Consider the following 15,065-nt stretch of genomic DNA (forward strand, 5'->3'; position numbering starts at 1 on the left):
ATTACTGTCTACCAATCTAATGAGTATTGATAGCAAAAAAGCTTCTGAGATTTTTGTCGTACTGTGTGCATTGCGTAGGAGGTTCATGTTTTCAGGCCAGTATTGCCCAACATTTGTGTGTGCGCGCATAGCGCTTTACTTACAGCTTTTCTGGGTCATATTGCAAGGCTTTGATTTGATCCCATCGCCTCATATGAGATGGAATACTGTGCTTCCTGTATCTCTCCCAACAGTAGGCCCACTTCATCATTTTCAGAGTCAGGGTGGCTTACCCATCCAATGTCAGCCCTGAAATAGATACAGTATGGATCATTGTTTGTGGGTGGATATGTGCATGAGCATGCCCCAACTACCAATTCCAATGCATCTAAGGCAGACCTGAACTGTCACTGCTAGGCGCCAAAACCATCAAATGTAGCTAAAACCGGGCTCAATCAATATGTGCAAATGATTGGAGCACTATGAGAAACTGTGTGGTAAAGTCATTTTCCCTCGAATGGTTGCTACTGCTACTCTCATAAATGTTCAGGAACGGGATAGTGCTGACACCTCAACGATAGTGGCTGAAATGAATCTGCCGAAATTCACCTGGAAGGCTGCTTATTAAGATTGCATTCCCATTTGTGTGCATTTCCTCCCACACTTTCCCAGACAGGGTCAGAAGCAGGCAATTCGAATTAGACCGTGGAGCAATGAGGAGGGGAGGGGACATTTGCTGCAAATTGCATTGTCTCTTTTTTAAACGATGACACTTAGCTTTTTTTTTGGCACTCCCCTTCCTTGAAAAAAATAAAGAATACAAATGATGTTGAGTTTTATCTGGGCCAAATTCCAGGAAAGAGCTTTTGGGTGTTCATCTGCCTTTGAAGTATTAAGGCAGGGAAGAGAGAGGGAGGTTAGATGACACTACAGGGTGTAAGCCCTCAAGGTAGGTCAAGGGCACTGGCCGGACAACAGAAGTCAAATCGCCAAAACCACCCTAAGTGGATTTGTGACGTAATCCATATAAAACGCACAGTCAATGGAAAAGACTATGCAGCATTTTCCCTTTTTATCAATGTCATTCTTCATACAACCTTGATGATGTCAATATAATAAACCCTATGGTCGTCCTTTACAATATCTCAATGAGTTTTATATAATCATTCATGATTTGAGTTGATTTAGATTTCACATATTGATCTTGCATGAGGAAGTTCATGTTCACTTCATCATCAACATATTCTTAGTTATAAGTATCTTTGGTTAGGCTCCTTGTTTTTAGCTTGCTAAATATATAGCTAGCTACGTAAACAGATACGCTAGCCCAGGGGTGTCCAACTCAATCAGTGCCATATTAAAAATACACAACAAATTTGCGGGCCAGACATGGCCTATTTGTTTTTACAAAAAAAAACATGCAACTGCGACCCAAACTAGCCATTGTTTTATTAGAAAAAATATGGTCCTTTTATAATGTCCAATTTTGTACATAGGATGCTGTATGTAGCATTTTAACATATTAAAACTAAAGAATAGATACTATTATACCAGCCTTTGCTGCTATGCTTGCAGATGTGCATAATATGCTGCGACCCGAATCAAAAAGTACTTAATAACTCCAAATAACAAATAGGTTTGTTGTAACATTTAAACTTAACATGTTTAAAAAAAATTGCACTGCATGAATCACCGGTGCGGTTGAATGCAGCATTGCAGTATGGTGCACTCAAAATGTATTAAAGTTGAGTAGCCAGCCAAGGCTAATGCTCAAATTTTGCTGTGTACATGTTTCTCCTTTGCATGGTGTTTTTTGGTTATTCATTGTCAAGCTTTAAAAACCGAAGCCAGACTGCTATATTTTAGTAGCGTAGCTAGGACTGTGGCGTGTGTCTGTACAATTTTGTCGTGGAAATTCATACTGAGAGAGACTGTCATTTCTTCAAAACAATCATCTTTATTTAATATCAATTCATTATTGCAATAATGAGACCAGTCACGAGTAGCCTAACCTTTACAAACAATTCAGAGTTTTTAAAGATGCTTAGTCATGGCTGGGTCCACCCCTTCCATGCAGATTGGGGGGCACCATAAGTCACTTTGGGTTTATCCTGTGGTCATCTGCCTCTGGTGTTGTTTCCCAGATGCAAAAAGGATTAGACACAATAAGGAATAGGTTCTACTCCCCCAGGCTCCCTATCTCGGGTTACACCCACCATATCTTATCTATGGAATACCAGCTTTAGGTTTTTAGGCTTCTCTCAGTTCACACAGACATTTAATAGAACAGACATGTCTTACTATTAGTTAAGTATATAATCATTAACTATTAATATCAAACAAATCAGGTAAATATGTAATTTTTCTATCACACTTTCCCTTGGATGCGCGCTGTAAACGGCACACACAAAAGCAGCCCAATTGAAGTTTGATTTACCGACGCGAGCGGATCTGATTCAGAGGGGTTGGGTTAAATGCGGAAGACACATTTCAGTTCAATACATTCAGTTGGGCAACTGACGAGGTATCCCCCTTTCCCTATCAGGCTGTAATTTCATAAAGTAGATGATTCTACTGTTGACTCATTTATACTTGCTTGTGTGTCCTATTCGGCCCCCAGGCCTTGTGTTTGACACACGTGCGCTAGCCTATTAGTCACGTTATGACTGACTTGTAATCATTGCCCATGCTAGTTTGATTGTATTGACATCCCCAACCTTAGGTCGTCTGTTTTTGTTCAAAATATTGAGTCATTGAAACTGAAACAGTGCATCCCGAAAGGGTGGAGGCAGCAAACAATGTACCAGGCCGGCTGTGATTTACAACCTGATCAAATCAAATTTATTTATATAGCCCTTCTTACATCAGCTGATATCTCAAAGTGCTGTACAGAAACCCAGCCTAAAACCCCAAACAGCAAGCAATGCAGGTGTAGAAGCACGGTGGCTAGGAAAAACTCCCTAGAAAGGCCAAAACCTAGGAAGAAACCTAGAGAGGAACCAGGCTATGAGGGGTGGCCAGTCCTCTTCTGGCTGTGCCGGGTGGAGATTATAACAGAACATGGCCAAGATGTTCAAATGTTCATAAATGACCGGCATGGTCAAATAATAATAATCACAGTAGTTGTCGAGGGTGCAACAATTCAGCACCTCAGGAGTAAATGTCAGTTGGCTTTTCATAGCCGATCATTGAGAGTATCTCTACTGCTCCAGCTGTCTCTAGAGAGTTGAAAACAGCAGGTCTGGGACAGGTAGCACGTCCGGTGAACAGGTCAGGGTGCCAAAGCCACAGGCAGGACAGTTGAAACTGGAGCAGCAGCACGGCCAGGTGGACTGGGGACAGCAAGGAGTCATCATGCCAGGTAGTCCTGAGGCATGATCCTAGGGGTCAGGTCCTCCGAGAGAGAGAAAGAAAGAGAGAAAGAGAATTAGAGAGAGCATACTTAAATTCCCACAGGACACCGGATAAGACAGGAGAAGTACTCCAGATATAACAGACTGATCCTAGCCCCCTGACACAAACTATTGCAGCATAAATACTGGAGGCTGAGACAGGAGGGGTCAGGAGACACTGTGGCCCCATCTGATGAGACCCCCGGACAGGGCCAAACAGGCAGGATATAACCCCACCCACTTTGCCAAAGCACAGCCCCCACACCACTAGAGGGATACCTTCAACCACCAACTTACCATCCTGAGACAAGGCCGAGTATAGCCCACAAAGATCTCCACCACGGCACAACCCAAGGGGGGGCACCAACCCAGACAGGAAGATCACGTCAGTGACTCAACCCACTCAAGTGACGCACCCCTCCTAGGGACGGCATGGAAGAGCACCAGTAAGCCAGTGACTCAGCCCCTGTAATAGGGTTAGAGGCAGAGAATCCCAGTGGAGAGAGGGGAACCGGCCAGGCAGAGACAGCAAGGGTGGCAATATCTTTTGGACTACCAAGAAATGTATTGGTGAATATATTAATCATACATTGAACTGCACCCATCTATTCTGCCTACAATGCCATCATGGAATTTACAGTCAGATAGAACCTATTTTTAAAACCTCTTATAAAGTTGGTTTTGACGCAAAAACTGGGAATTTTATAGTTTTGACTGATAATGTGATTGTCTGTCTGTTTCATATCTGCAAAGTAGTGCACTACCTTTGACCAGAGCCCTATGCAGGCCCTTGTCAAAAGTATCATACCATATTTAAAAACAACAAAAAAATGTACAGTATATAGGGTGCAATTTTTGACACAAAGTATTGCACTATATGTCAAAAGAAGTACACTATATAAGGAATAGGGTGCCATTTTTAGATGCACTTAGCATGTTTTGTCATGGGTTTCCTGCTGAAATGAAGAGCTTTGCCATCTACCGGTTAGCTAGTACACAACATGAGCCTGATTGACAGATACGGAAAAACTGCCCATTTTGTAACCAGATCTCTTCCTAATGCAGTGTAACCCTTTTTCTTTTGTGTCTTCTCAGTAGTCACTCCATGCAGTTCTTAGCCAAAGATTGTTATAACTAACCCAAGATAGACCACGGCCTATCGTTTCCATAGTGGGAACAAGCTTGCGAGATCCTATAGGTGCGTTCTAGCATGTATTTGCGTACTTCCGTTAGGGAAAGCCCGCTCTGTGAAGTGTGCATGTGCAATAACTCAATCTGACCTTGCACTCCTTTTAAACAACAATTATTCATTTTTGTTTTGTTTTGTAAAGGGTAAATTCTACAAAACTTAGTCGACTCTGTTCGTAACAGATTCTAGTTTTGGGAACTGTATTGAGATCTTCTCCCACTGCCAGCCACTTAGTTCCCTCTCATCACCATATTTGGTGGTGATTGGAAATGCCAACCGGATGCTTCAGATGTATACATGCGGTGAAACATCTGGGTCATTGCTCTATCTGTGACTTAGCTTCAATGGTGCGATTTGTTTGCTTTAGTGGTCCATTATATGCCACTGGATTTCCTGGTTGTGGATTTGTTAAAAGGGCATTAAACATAGTTAGACCGAAATATGAGCCATTGGCTGCTATCCATAGGCAGCTGTGTGCAGTTTAAACTGCTTTATACACTGATAAAGGTTAAGCAGCTCACAGACTGAGCTGTGTGTGTCCTCGTGGTTGTACATGTGGATGTGGATTCTAACCCATCCAAATGTAAGAATCTGCAACAGTTTTATTAAAAAACATTCTTCATATGTTTTCTTTTAAAATTGATTTTTTTTTGTTATCTGTTATCTATGCTGTGTCAGTGCAGGGGTGGACCCCCACACTCGTTCCTTGCTATAACTCTTGATTTACAATGACTTTATTTGATTACTAAATGACATATTAATGAGTTATAAGTAGTTTATCAGCAGACCTTCAAATACACTTGCTTTATCTTGGCCAGGTTGCAGTTGTAAATGAGAACTTGTTCTCAACTGGCCTACCTGGTTAAATAAAGGTGAAATAAAATAAAAAATAAAATAAACACTGACACCACTCACCTTTTTATACAGCCTGCTAAGGTTCCTAACACTCCACCCCTCTCCTTCCCTCTGTCCAGTGGTGGACCTCCAGGGCTGCGACCCCCACACTCGCTTCGTGGTGCCCCCCCGGACGGGGCACTGGGTGGCCCTGCTGCAGCGCGGCAACTGCACCTTCAAAGAGAAGATCCTCAAGGCCTCCGCTTTCAACGCCTCCGCCGTGCTCATCTACAACAACAACTCCAATGAGGACACCGTCAAGATGGGCCATGAAGGTGAGGAGTGAAGATCTGGGTCATATGGGGGCATATTGATATTCATATGGATTATTCATATGGCTCGTATATATGACCAGGGTAATATCGGGTGGCAGGTAGCCTAGTGGTTAGAGCGTTGGGCCAGTAATCGAAAGGTTGCTGGATCGAATCCCCGAGCTGACAAGGTAAAAATCTGTTGTTCACAAGGCACTGTTCCCTGGTAGGTTGTCATTGTAAATAATAATTTGTTCTTAACTGAATCTGAATTTGTTCTTAACTGACTTGCCTAGTTAAATAAAGGTTACACAATATGGAATCATTCTTATGGGCACATATGGCTTGGCCTATTTATATGGTTTGTTCATTTTATACATCTTATTATGTCTTGTTGACAGTATATGGCTTGTTTTAATAGCCTATGCAAATGGTTTAGTTCTATGGCTTTATGTATGTATGTGGCTTCTATGTAGTGATGGGGGCAAAGAAAATCATTTTTGACGATATCGTTTTGACAACATCTCAAAATATCTTATTTTTTAAATACGGAGCCAATTTGTTTTCCGCATTTTCATTTCCACGACTGATCAAAACTTGTTTCTCATGGCTCTCTCTTGTCCCGCTGCAGCAGACATATGGTGAGCGATATGTTTGAAACATTGAATCACAATAAAATCACAGTATCGAATCGCAATACATATAGCCTCCATACTCAACTGGTGGTCCGCAGACTGGATCCGGACCCAGAACAGGGTCAATACGGATGGCAGGTCAGGCTTTGACCCCTGGTGTCATATGAACACACATAAGATATGGAAAAATGCATAGAATTACAGGAAATGAGCTTTAAAACTGCAACAACAACAACAAAAATGTCCCCGTGCAAAATGTTTAGAATTGTGGGGAATTAGCTGCAACATTTTCTCTTTGCCAACAAGAGGAGTGTGTGAACAGTTTTTGGGGTCGCATGGGTTGCGAGGTGGGGGTTTGTTACTATGCAGATAAATTACATTATCCATCCAGACCTTTGTCACCTTAGAAATGTGTGTGACCGGACCTTCTCAAATAGTACATGAGTACCCCTGACATATAGAATCGAGAGAATCTGCTGCCCGGTGTGTCTTAGCCTGTGATGGTGGTGAAGTTAGCATTTAGCTTTATGTTATATGGTGCTTATAGCCAGCTAGCCTGCTGTGATGGTGGGTGTATGACAATTATACCGTCTGCCAAGGGTCATTGACAGTGTGTGTATGTGTAGCAGTCATAGTGCAGTATGTTTTCTGGCAGTTTGTGATGTGGCTGCAGGGGACAGTACAGGGCACAGACAGTGTGGCTGTCCTGACTGGACTGAAGGACATGGAGAATGACTCCTGCATGCTGGACCTCAGCCACCACCACAGCTAAACACCAACACAGCCAGCGGGCTTGGGCATGGCCGGTGTTCTGTTACACTGCAACATGTGCACACACACACACACAGAGAAGCGTGTTCGGGCACACAAACATATTTCCAGCATTGTCACCTCTCTCTATCCTTCCCTCCGCCTCTCTCCTTTGCTTCACATGCATTTCTTCCTACTCCCTCTGTGTCATTGCTAGCATCATTGTCTCAGTCTCAGCTTATTTAAGCCACAATGTGAATTCATATGAGTGCATTCAGACCTTCTGATCTTTGGATCACAACTTTTACATGAAGCGTCTCTAAGAAAACAACATCTGTTTAAAATATAATCGGACACTTCATGAATGAGTCTACTGTATGAGTGAGTGAGTGAAAGTAGCTGACGGCTAGCCTAGAGACATTTTGTACTTCACCTTCGCGTCCCCCCACCCCAGGGGATGCCCTGAGCTAATTCGAGGTAGCGTTGAAAAGCCTGCATGAATGAGATGGTCTAGTGAGCAGGTGAAGAGAGAATGAGAGAGAGGGAGAGAAATAGAGGGCGGGTGCTGGTGTAGCGTCCCTATAGCGCTGAGGAGCCAATGGCTGGGAAGGCAGGCAGGCAGTGGTGGTTAGAGGTAAGGAAAAAAGGGAGAGAGGGAGTGAAAAAATTAAACAAAGTGACAGAGCTAGCTGGGAAAACAGTGGTTGCTTGAGTCTAGTAACGGTAGGCGGGGAGGAGAGTAGCAACAAGGGAAAGGGAGGGAGGAAGAGGTAGGGGTAGAGAGAGGGAGAATGAGTCAGAAGGTGTGATAGCACTGTCTGGGTGGGATCGATGGGCTTTTATAAATATAGAAGGGGGGCCATGACTAATTTATAAGGTCATTTTCTATCATGAACGAATGGTGGAATTCTGATAGTTTCCCTGAGCACAAACCTTTCAGTATTGATCACTGTTTGCTTGAAAAGCACGTAATTTATCATGGATGGGAGTTATTTGTCAATATCACGGGGATATGGGAGATGTATGCATTTGACTTTGAGGAAAGATGTGTGTGTGTGTGTGTGTGTGTGTGTGTGTGTGTGTGTGTGTGTGTGTGTGTGTGTGTGTGTGTGTGTGTGTGTGTGTGTGTGTGTGTGTGTGTGTGTGTGTGTGTGTGTGTGTGTATACATGCTGGGCTTGGGTGGTATCCAGATTGTTATACCTTCATACCGACCTTGTGGTATCCCGGGATATTCGGTAATACCAGCACTGAACAAAAAGACCGCTTTTTTAGACCACTCTGAGCCTCTGTAATCCGAATGTTAGCAATGCTAACAAGTACATGTAAATCCCAAAGCAAATGCTAGCTAAATACTAACGAGCACATACAAACATTTTATTTAATTTGTATTTATTTTTACCCACTTTTTGTCGCCAACTTCGTGACTACCATCTTGTCTCATCGCTGCAACTCCCCAACGGGCTCGGGAGAGGCGAAGGTCGAGTCATGCGTCCTCCGAAATATGACCCGCCAAGCCACGCTTCTTTAACACCCGCTCGCTTAACCCGGAAGCCAGCTGCATCATTGTGTCAGAGGAAACACTGTTTAACTGACTACCGAAGTCAGCCTGCAGGCGCCCGGCCCGCCACTCGGGAGGCCCTACATGCAAACATTTTAAACAGTTTCTGACATACAGTGCCTTCAGAAAGTATTCACACTGTACTTTTTCCACATTTTCTTGTGTTACAAAGTGGGAATAAAATAGATTTGTCATTTTTTGTCAACGATCAACAGCTGTGAGTTTTTGTGAGTAAGTCTATAAGAGCTTTCCACACCTGGATTGTGCAACATTTGCCCATTATTCTTTTCAAAATTCTTCAAGCTCTGTCAAATTGGTTGTTGATCATTGTTAGACAACCGTTTTCAGGTCGTCATAGATTTTCAAGTAGATTTCGAACTGTAACTCGGCCACATTCACTTTCTTCTTGGTAAGCAACTCTAGTGTAGATTTGCTTTAGGTTATTGTCCTGCTGAAAGGTGAATTAATTTCCCAGTGCCTGGTGGAGGGCAGACTGAATCAATTTAGGATTTTGTCTGTGCTTAGCTCCATTCCGTTTCTTTTTTTATCCTGAAAAACTCCCCAGTCCTAAACGATTACAAGCATACTCAGAATGTCACGCCCTGACCATAGTAAGCTGTTTTTTACTGTATTGGTTGGAGCGTGATAGTGACTAGGGTGGGTCATCTAGGTGTTTGTATGTCTATGATGGCCTGATATGGTTCCCAATCAGAGACAGCTGTTTATCGTTGTCTCTGATTGGGGATCATATTTAGGTAGCCATTTTCCCCATTGTTAGTTGTGGGATCTTGTCTACAGTAAGTTGCCTTTGTGCACTCTAGTAGCTTCATGTTTCGTTTGTGCTTTTGTTGTTTTGTTTAGTGAGTTTATTAAAATTATGTGGAACTCTATGGACGCTGCGCCTTGGTCTCATCATTACAACGATCGTGACAGAAGATCCCACCAACAAAGGACCAAGCAGCGTGCCCAGGAGGAGGAAGTATCCTGGACTTGGGAAGAGATCCTGAATGGGAAGGGATCCTGGACTTGGGAGGAAATCCTGGCAGAACAGGATCGCCTTCCTTGGCGAGAGTCGCCTAGGAGCATGAGAGGACAGCAACGACGTCGGGGAGGTAGGCCACAGAAACCCCAATAATTTTTTGGGGGGGAGCACATGGAGCAGTCGGCGAAGTTGAGGGGTGAGTCAGAGACTGTCGAGGAGTTATTGGACAAATTGGAGGAGAGTGAACGGAGGGGAGAGTTAGAGACCTTCGAGGAGTTGTTGATCAAATTGGAGGAGAGTGAAGAGAGAGAGGAGCGTGTTAGATGTCCGATGCCACCTGTGCCAGGTACCCGTACTCGTCCTGAAACGTGTGTTAAAGTTCCGGAACAATTGATGCCGGCTATACACACCAGGTCTCCAGTGTACCTTCACAACCCAGTACGTCCTGTTCCTGCTCCTCGCACTCTCCCTCAAGTGCGTGTCTCCAGTCAGGCCCGTCCTGTTTCTCTTCCACGCACTCGCCCTGAGGTGCGTGTCATCAGCCCGGTGCCACCTGTACCGGTCCCACGCATCAGGTCTCCAGTGCGCCTCCACAGTCCAGTACGTCCTGTGCCTCTTCCCCGCACTCGCCCTGAGGTGCGTGTCATCAGTCCGGTGCCACCTGTCCCACGCATTTATCGAGTGAAAAAAAGCAGTTTTCCCATACATCTCCTCCTTCTCACTACCACGCATTAGTTTCGCTTCCCCACCCGCCATTTTTTTAAAGACCCGACGGAGCTCATTGCCTTCTTGAATCATGCAGAAACGGGCAGCGTGGAGGTCTCGGCATGAATTCTGTTGGAAAAGGGGAGAAATTGTGCTTTACAATGGTATTGACATTACAGTTGATCTGGAAGTATTACGTTTTTTGGGCGCTAAAATAAGGTCAATTGTACGGACCAAGGCGATGTACAAAAGTGAGTGAGTTTACGTTAACTAGATAGCTAACTAGCTACTATGGTAGCAAACCAAATGCACAAATGCAGAGCATTAAGCACATTTTAGACAGTTAACTTAATTGTTATAAGATATCTAGCTGGCAAACATTTAGTTGTGAATTAGATACAATAAAATCAAAAATAAATCACCTGGCGAGTGACTCACAAGGCTCCGGTCTCTCGTTGTTGTGTGCTTGTAAAGAAACACCATGTGACTGGGGACTACCGGTAAGCTTCATAATGAAAAATATATGAGCAGGTGAAATGAAGAACGCAGTCTGCTTTTTCTCCTAATGTATTGCACAAGTGACTGCAGGTATTTACTTAAGTATCTACAATTATTCAAATCTTAAAAAATCCAGTGGCTATTTCCAAATACCAAATACCTTGAAAAACCATCTGGTGGCTATTTCTAAAGTAGAAATATAAATAAATATTGTAAAAAGGAATAAATAAATAAGGCACTAAAATAAAACTGCAGAAAATGTGGCAAAGAAATACACTTTATGTCCTGCATATTATTAACCTTTATTTAAACAGGAGAAACAAGCTGAGCTGAGTTTCTTTTACAGTATGATACAACAATTGTAACGATTGATTTCCCCCTCTTCGTCTGAAGAGGAGGTGTAGGGATCCGACCAAAATGCAGCGGTTGATGAATACATGAAGATTTATTAAAGCAAGACGAAACACGAAGAACACTTGAATAGATACAAAATAACAAACGACGTAGACCGACCTGAACATAAGAACTTACATAAACACAAAGAACGCACGAACAGGTACAGACTAGCACAAACGATACAGTCCCGTGTGGTAACAAACACAAACACGGAAAACAATCACCCACAAACAAACGGTGTGAACAGCCTACCTTAATATGGTTCTCAATCAGAGGAAACGTCAAACACCTGCCCCTATTTGAGAACCATATCAGGCAACACATTGAACCCAACATAGAAACACATAACATAGACTACCCACCCAGCTCACGCCCTGACCATACTAAACACATACAAAAACAACGGAAAACAGGTCAGGAACGTGACAACAATAAAAACAACAAAGCAATTAATAAGAATTTAAAACTAAACAAATGTAAAACAGTACAAGATGGAGATTAAAAATATTAAAATAAATAAACATCTATGAGAAAAACACACATTACAAAAAGCAATCACAGTTCATAATAAAAAAGTTAATGTAATGTGCATTTAAACTGTCTGACAGGCACCAAAACATCTAACTGGAGTTCTCTCTGCAATTCATTCCATGAGTGTGGAGCATGATATTCAAGTGCCGTTTTGCCTAACTCTGTGTGAACCTGGGGTATCTCTAGCACTAGCATGTCCCGTGACCGCGTCTGATAAATACTGTTTGACCACTTGATTTTTTTGTTAAAATAATTAGGAAGTTTCTGTAAGACAGCTTTATAAACCAATATCAACCAGTGTTTGGCCCTTCTAAATGTCAGGGAGTCCCGGCCAACCGAAGTGTACAAAAAGCAATGATGTGTGCAAAAGTTTGCACCAGTAACAAAGCGCAACGCTGCATGATACACTGCATCCAATTTCTTCAGTACTGATGCTGATCCATGCATATATAAAACATCGCCACAATCAAGCACTGACATAAAAGTGGCCTGTACAATTTCCTTTCTGTGATGACAGACAAGATTTATTTCTATAAAAAATCTCATTCTCAATTTCAGCTTCTTTACCAGCTCAGTTATATGAGTTTTAAAAGAGATATTATCATCTGACCAAATTCCAAGGTATTTATAGGTGGGAACACGTTCCAAAAGAGAGCCATCATGGATAGCAATGTTCAGATTTTCCAATTGTTTACTATTGGATTGTGAAAATACAGTATACTTAGTTTTACTTGAATTAAGCACCCGCCTAAGATCTACAAGTGCATCTTGAAGCAATTGAAAGTCAGATTGCAGGAATGCAAATGCTTGAGCGAGTGATGGGGCTGTGGCATATAGTACTGTGTCATCAGCATAGATATGAAAGTTGCATTTTTTCACTGAGTTGCAGATATAATTTATGTATATAGTGAATAATAAAGGACCTAAAATCGAACCTTGTGGGACTCCTTTGTGTACAGTGACAAAATCTGATTTTACCCCATCTGAAATAATAGCCTGAGATCTATCACTGAGATAATTCTGAAACCACAAACATGTATCTGAGGCCAACCCCAATGAGGTCAGTCTCTTCCGCAGAAGAGAATGATCAACTGTATCGAAAGCCTTCGACAGGTCAACAAACAAAGCAACACAGTTCAAGTTCTTATCCAAGGCTCTTACAATATCATTTACAACCAGTGTGGTGGCTGTGATACTACTGTGCCCTGGTCTAAAAGCGGACTGAAATTTGTTCAGTATGCAGTTGTCAGACAAGAAAGAGCGCAGCTGTACATTTACCTATGACTCTTAACATTTCTGCAAGACAAGACAGCTTAGAGATTGGTCGATAATTATCAAGGTCACCAGTATCCCCACCTTTGTGCAGAGTCAGCACATAGGCAGTTTTCCAAATCTTTGGTATGACCCCAGAGGTCAGCGTGAGGTTAAAAATATGAGTAAGAGCACCAGAGATAAGTGGTGCAGCTCTAGCCAGCAACCCTGGGTCAAGTTTGTCAGCCCCTGTTGCTGGCTTAGTGTCTATGGCTAGCAAGGCATCAATAACTTTCTCCTCTGTGAAGAGGCTTAGTGAGAAACCCTGACCATCAGCATACTCATGCATAATCCCTTCATGTGTATCTTTTCTTCCGTCATTTGTGGTCGACATTTTCTCCGAAAGATTGCCTGCTGCAATGAAGTGATTGTTGAAGGCATTAGCAATGGCATTCTTATCAGTAATGAGTCCAGTATCCAACCCTATCTGATTTGGGAGTGTAGAGTGCATATTGCTCTGTAATGTTTTAACTACTTTCCAGAATTTGGCTGGATTCCCATAAGTCATTTAAACTAGTCACATAGTAATCCGATTTTGTTCTTCAAACAAGTCTGATGCACAGGTTTCTCAGCGGCCTAAAAGTCAGCCAGTCAGAACAAGAATACGTTTCTCTAGCCTTAGCCAATTCTACATCTCTTTTACGAATAGCATCAGAAATGTTTTACTCTAACCTTAGTGTATGGAGCGTGTTTATCGGCAATGGAAATACAAAACACTAGTACATTTTTCTAACGTCAACATATACTACGTATATTCAAATGTAAAAACCCAAGTCCCTTACAGTTTTTAAAAATGTGGATTGTTGCTATCAACCGGGGTACTTGAGGTGTTTGCACAAGTATAATCGCCAGTGTGAACCAAGTGAATGGGGACCAGATTACTAAGTACATTACCCCTACGTTTATGAAAATGTGGTTAAACGGTAGTCTGATACAATACTTGCTATAGCAATACTGGGACTATCCCTATATCATTTTTATTGTTTAAGTACCTTTTCCATGTTGGATGATAGGAGGCGGATGCCATTTTCACCCAGATGAATTCCATCATTGATGAAGTTCCTCTGTTTTTGGAAAAAGCTATCAAAATTGTCAACAAATGACGTGCCCATGTCTTTAGAAAGACGCATTAGCCATAGATGAAAAGACCACATATGAATAAAACTCTGTCCCACAATGGCGATGAGATTGGATGGTTCCTGAGATAACGATTCTTTCCGCAAGGCTTCGAGCTGTTTCCAAGAGCAACAAGAAGTTGTTTCTGAGTCTCTCAGACTTCACTCCCATAATGTCATTTGAACCAACGTGCAACACAACTGTTGTCAGGTCGGGAATCTGCTTCTTGACTACTGGTAAAATTCAAATTTATTCGGTGACTTTAGCACCTGGAAAACAAAGTGTGCGTGTATCTTGGATTGACGCTTGCTTTACCATTGAGCTCCCGATTTAAAACGGTAGCTAGCCGTTTACCATTATTGTTTTCTTCCGAAGCCTTTTGCACAGCTCCATTTTTATTCTTGGTTTTTCCAACTCCAACTCGGCCACCACAGATCACGGGGATCAGAGCTCCTGGCGCAAACACAGCGCGGGCAGAATAAGAATCATCCGGATCAGATGACCGCGGACCCGAAGGCGCTGGAACGTCAGGATCTAAAGCAGCAAAGCTGTTTGACGTCTGGAGAACACTCATTGCTTCCGTCGCTGTAGAGGGTCGAGATCGAGGTCCTCGCTGGCATTGAGTCCCACACCGTACTGCGATGTGTCTCCATGGTTGGATATCTTGGTCCACAAAGGAGCCGCTAGCTGCAGCCTCTGGAGAAGAACCAGCATCCCCCCGCGGCAATGGCCAATCCAACGACGATAGTCTTCCCGATGGTGAGACTCCCCTCAGCTTGGTGGTGTTTGCTGCCAATGGAGTGGAGAACGAGAAGGGAGGAGGACGTGGCTTCCCCAATAGCTGGTACAAATTAGCGATTTGTTGACTCAAAGTAGC

At 42.8% G+C, this 15,065-nt stretch overlaps 1 protein-coding gene across 6 annotated transcripts in view; it reads left to right on the forward strand.

The window, feature by feature from the left end:
- rnf130 (ring finger protein 130) overlaps window positions 1-15,065 on the forward strand; it is a 68,294-nt gene that overhangs the window by 21,679 nt on the left and 31,550 nt on the right. For all 6 annotated transcript variants that reach the window (XR_011676155.1, XR_011676156.1, XM_071410636.1 and 3 more), the window contains exon 3: window positions 5,535-5,729. Coding sequence is in view for 4 of the 6 variants with exons in the window: in XM_071410636.1 (XP_071266737.1) it covers window positions 5,535-5,729 (195 nt within the window). In the remaining 2 variants the exon portion in view is untranslated. The remainder of the gene's footprint in view (window positions 1-5,534; window positions 5,730-15,065) is intronic.

This window comes from Salvelinus alpinus, chromosome 7, assembly GCF_045679555.1.
Source record: "Salvelinus alpinus chromosome 7, SLU_Salpinus.1, whole genome shotgun sequence".
Taxonomy (NCBI): Eukaryota; Metazoa; Chordata; class Actinopteri; order Salmoniformes; family Salmonidae; genus Salvelinus; species Salvelinus alpinus.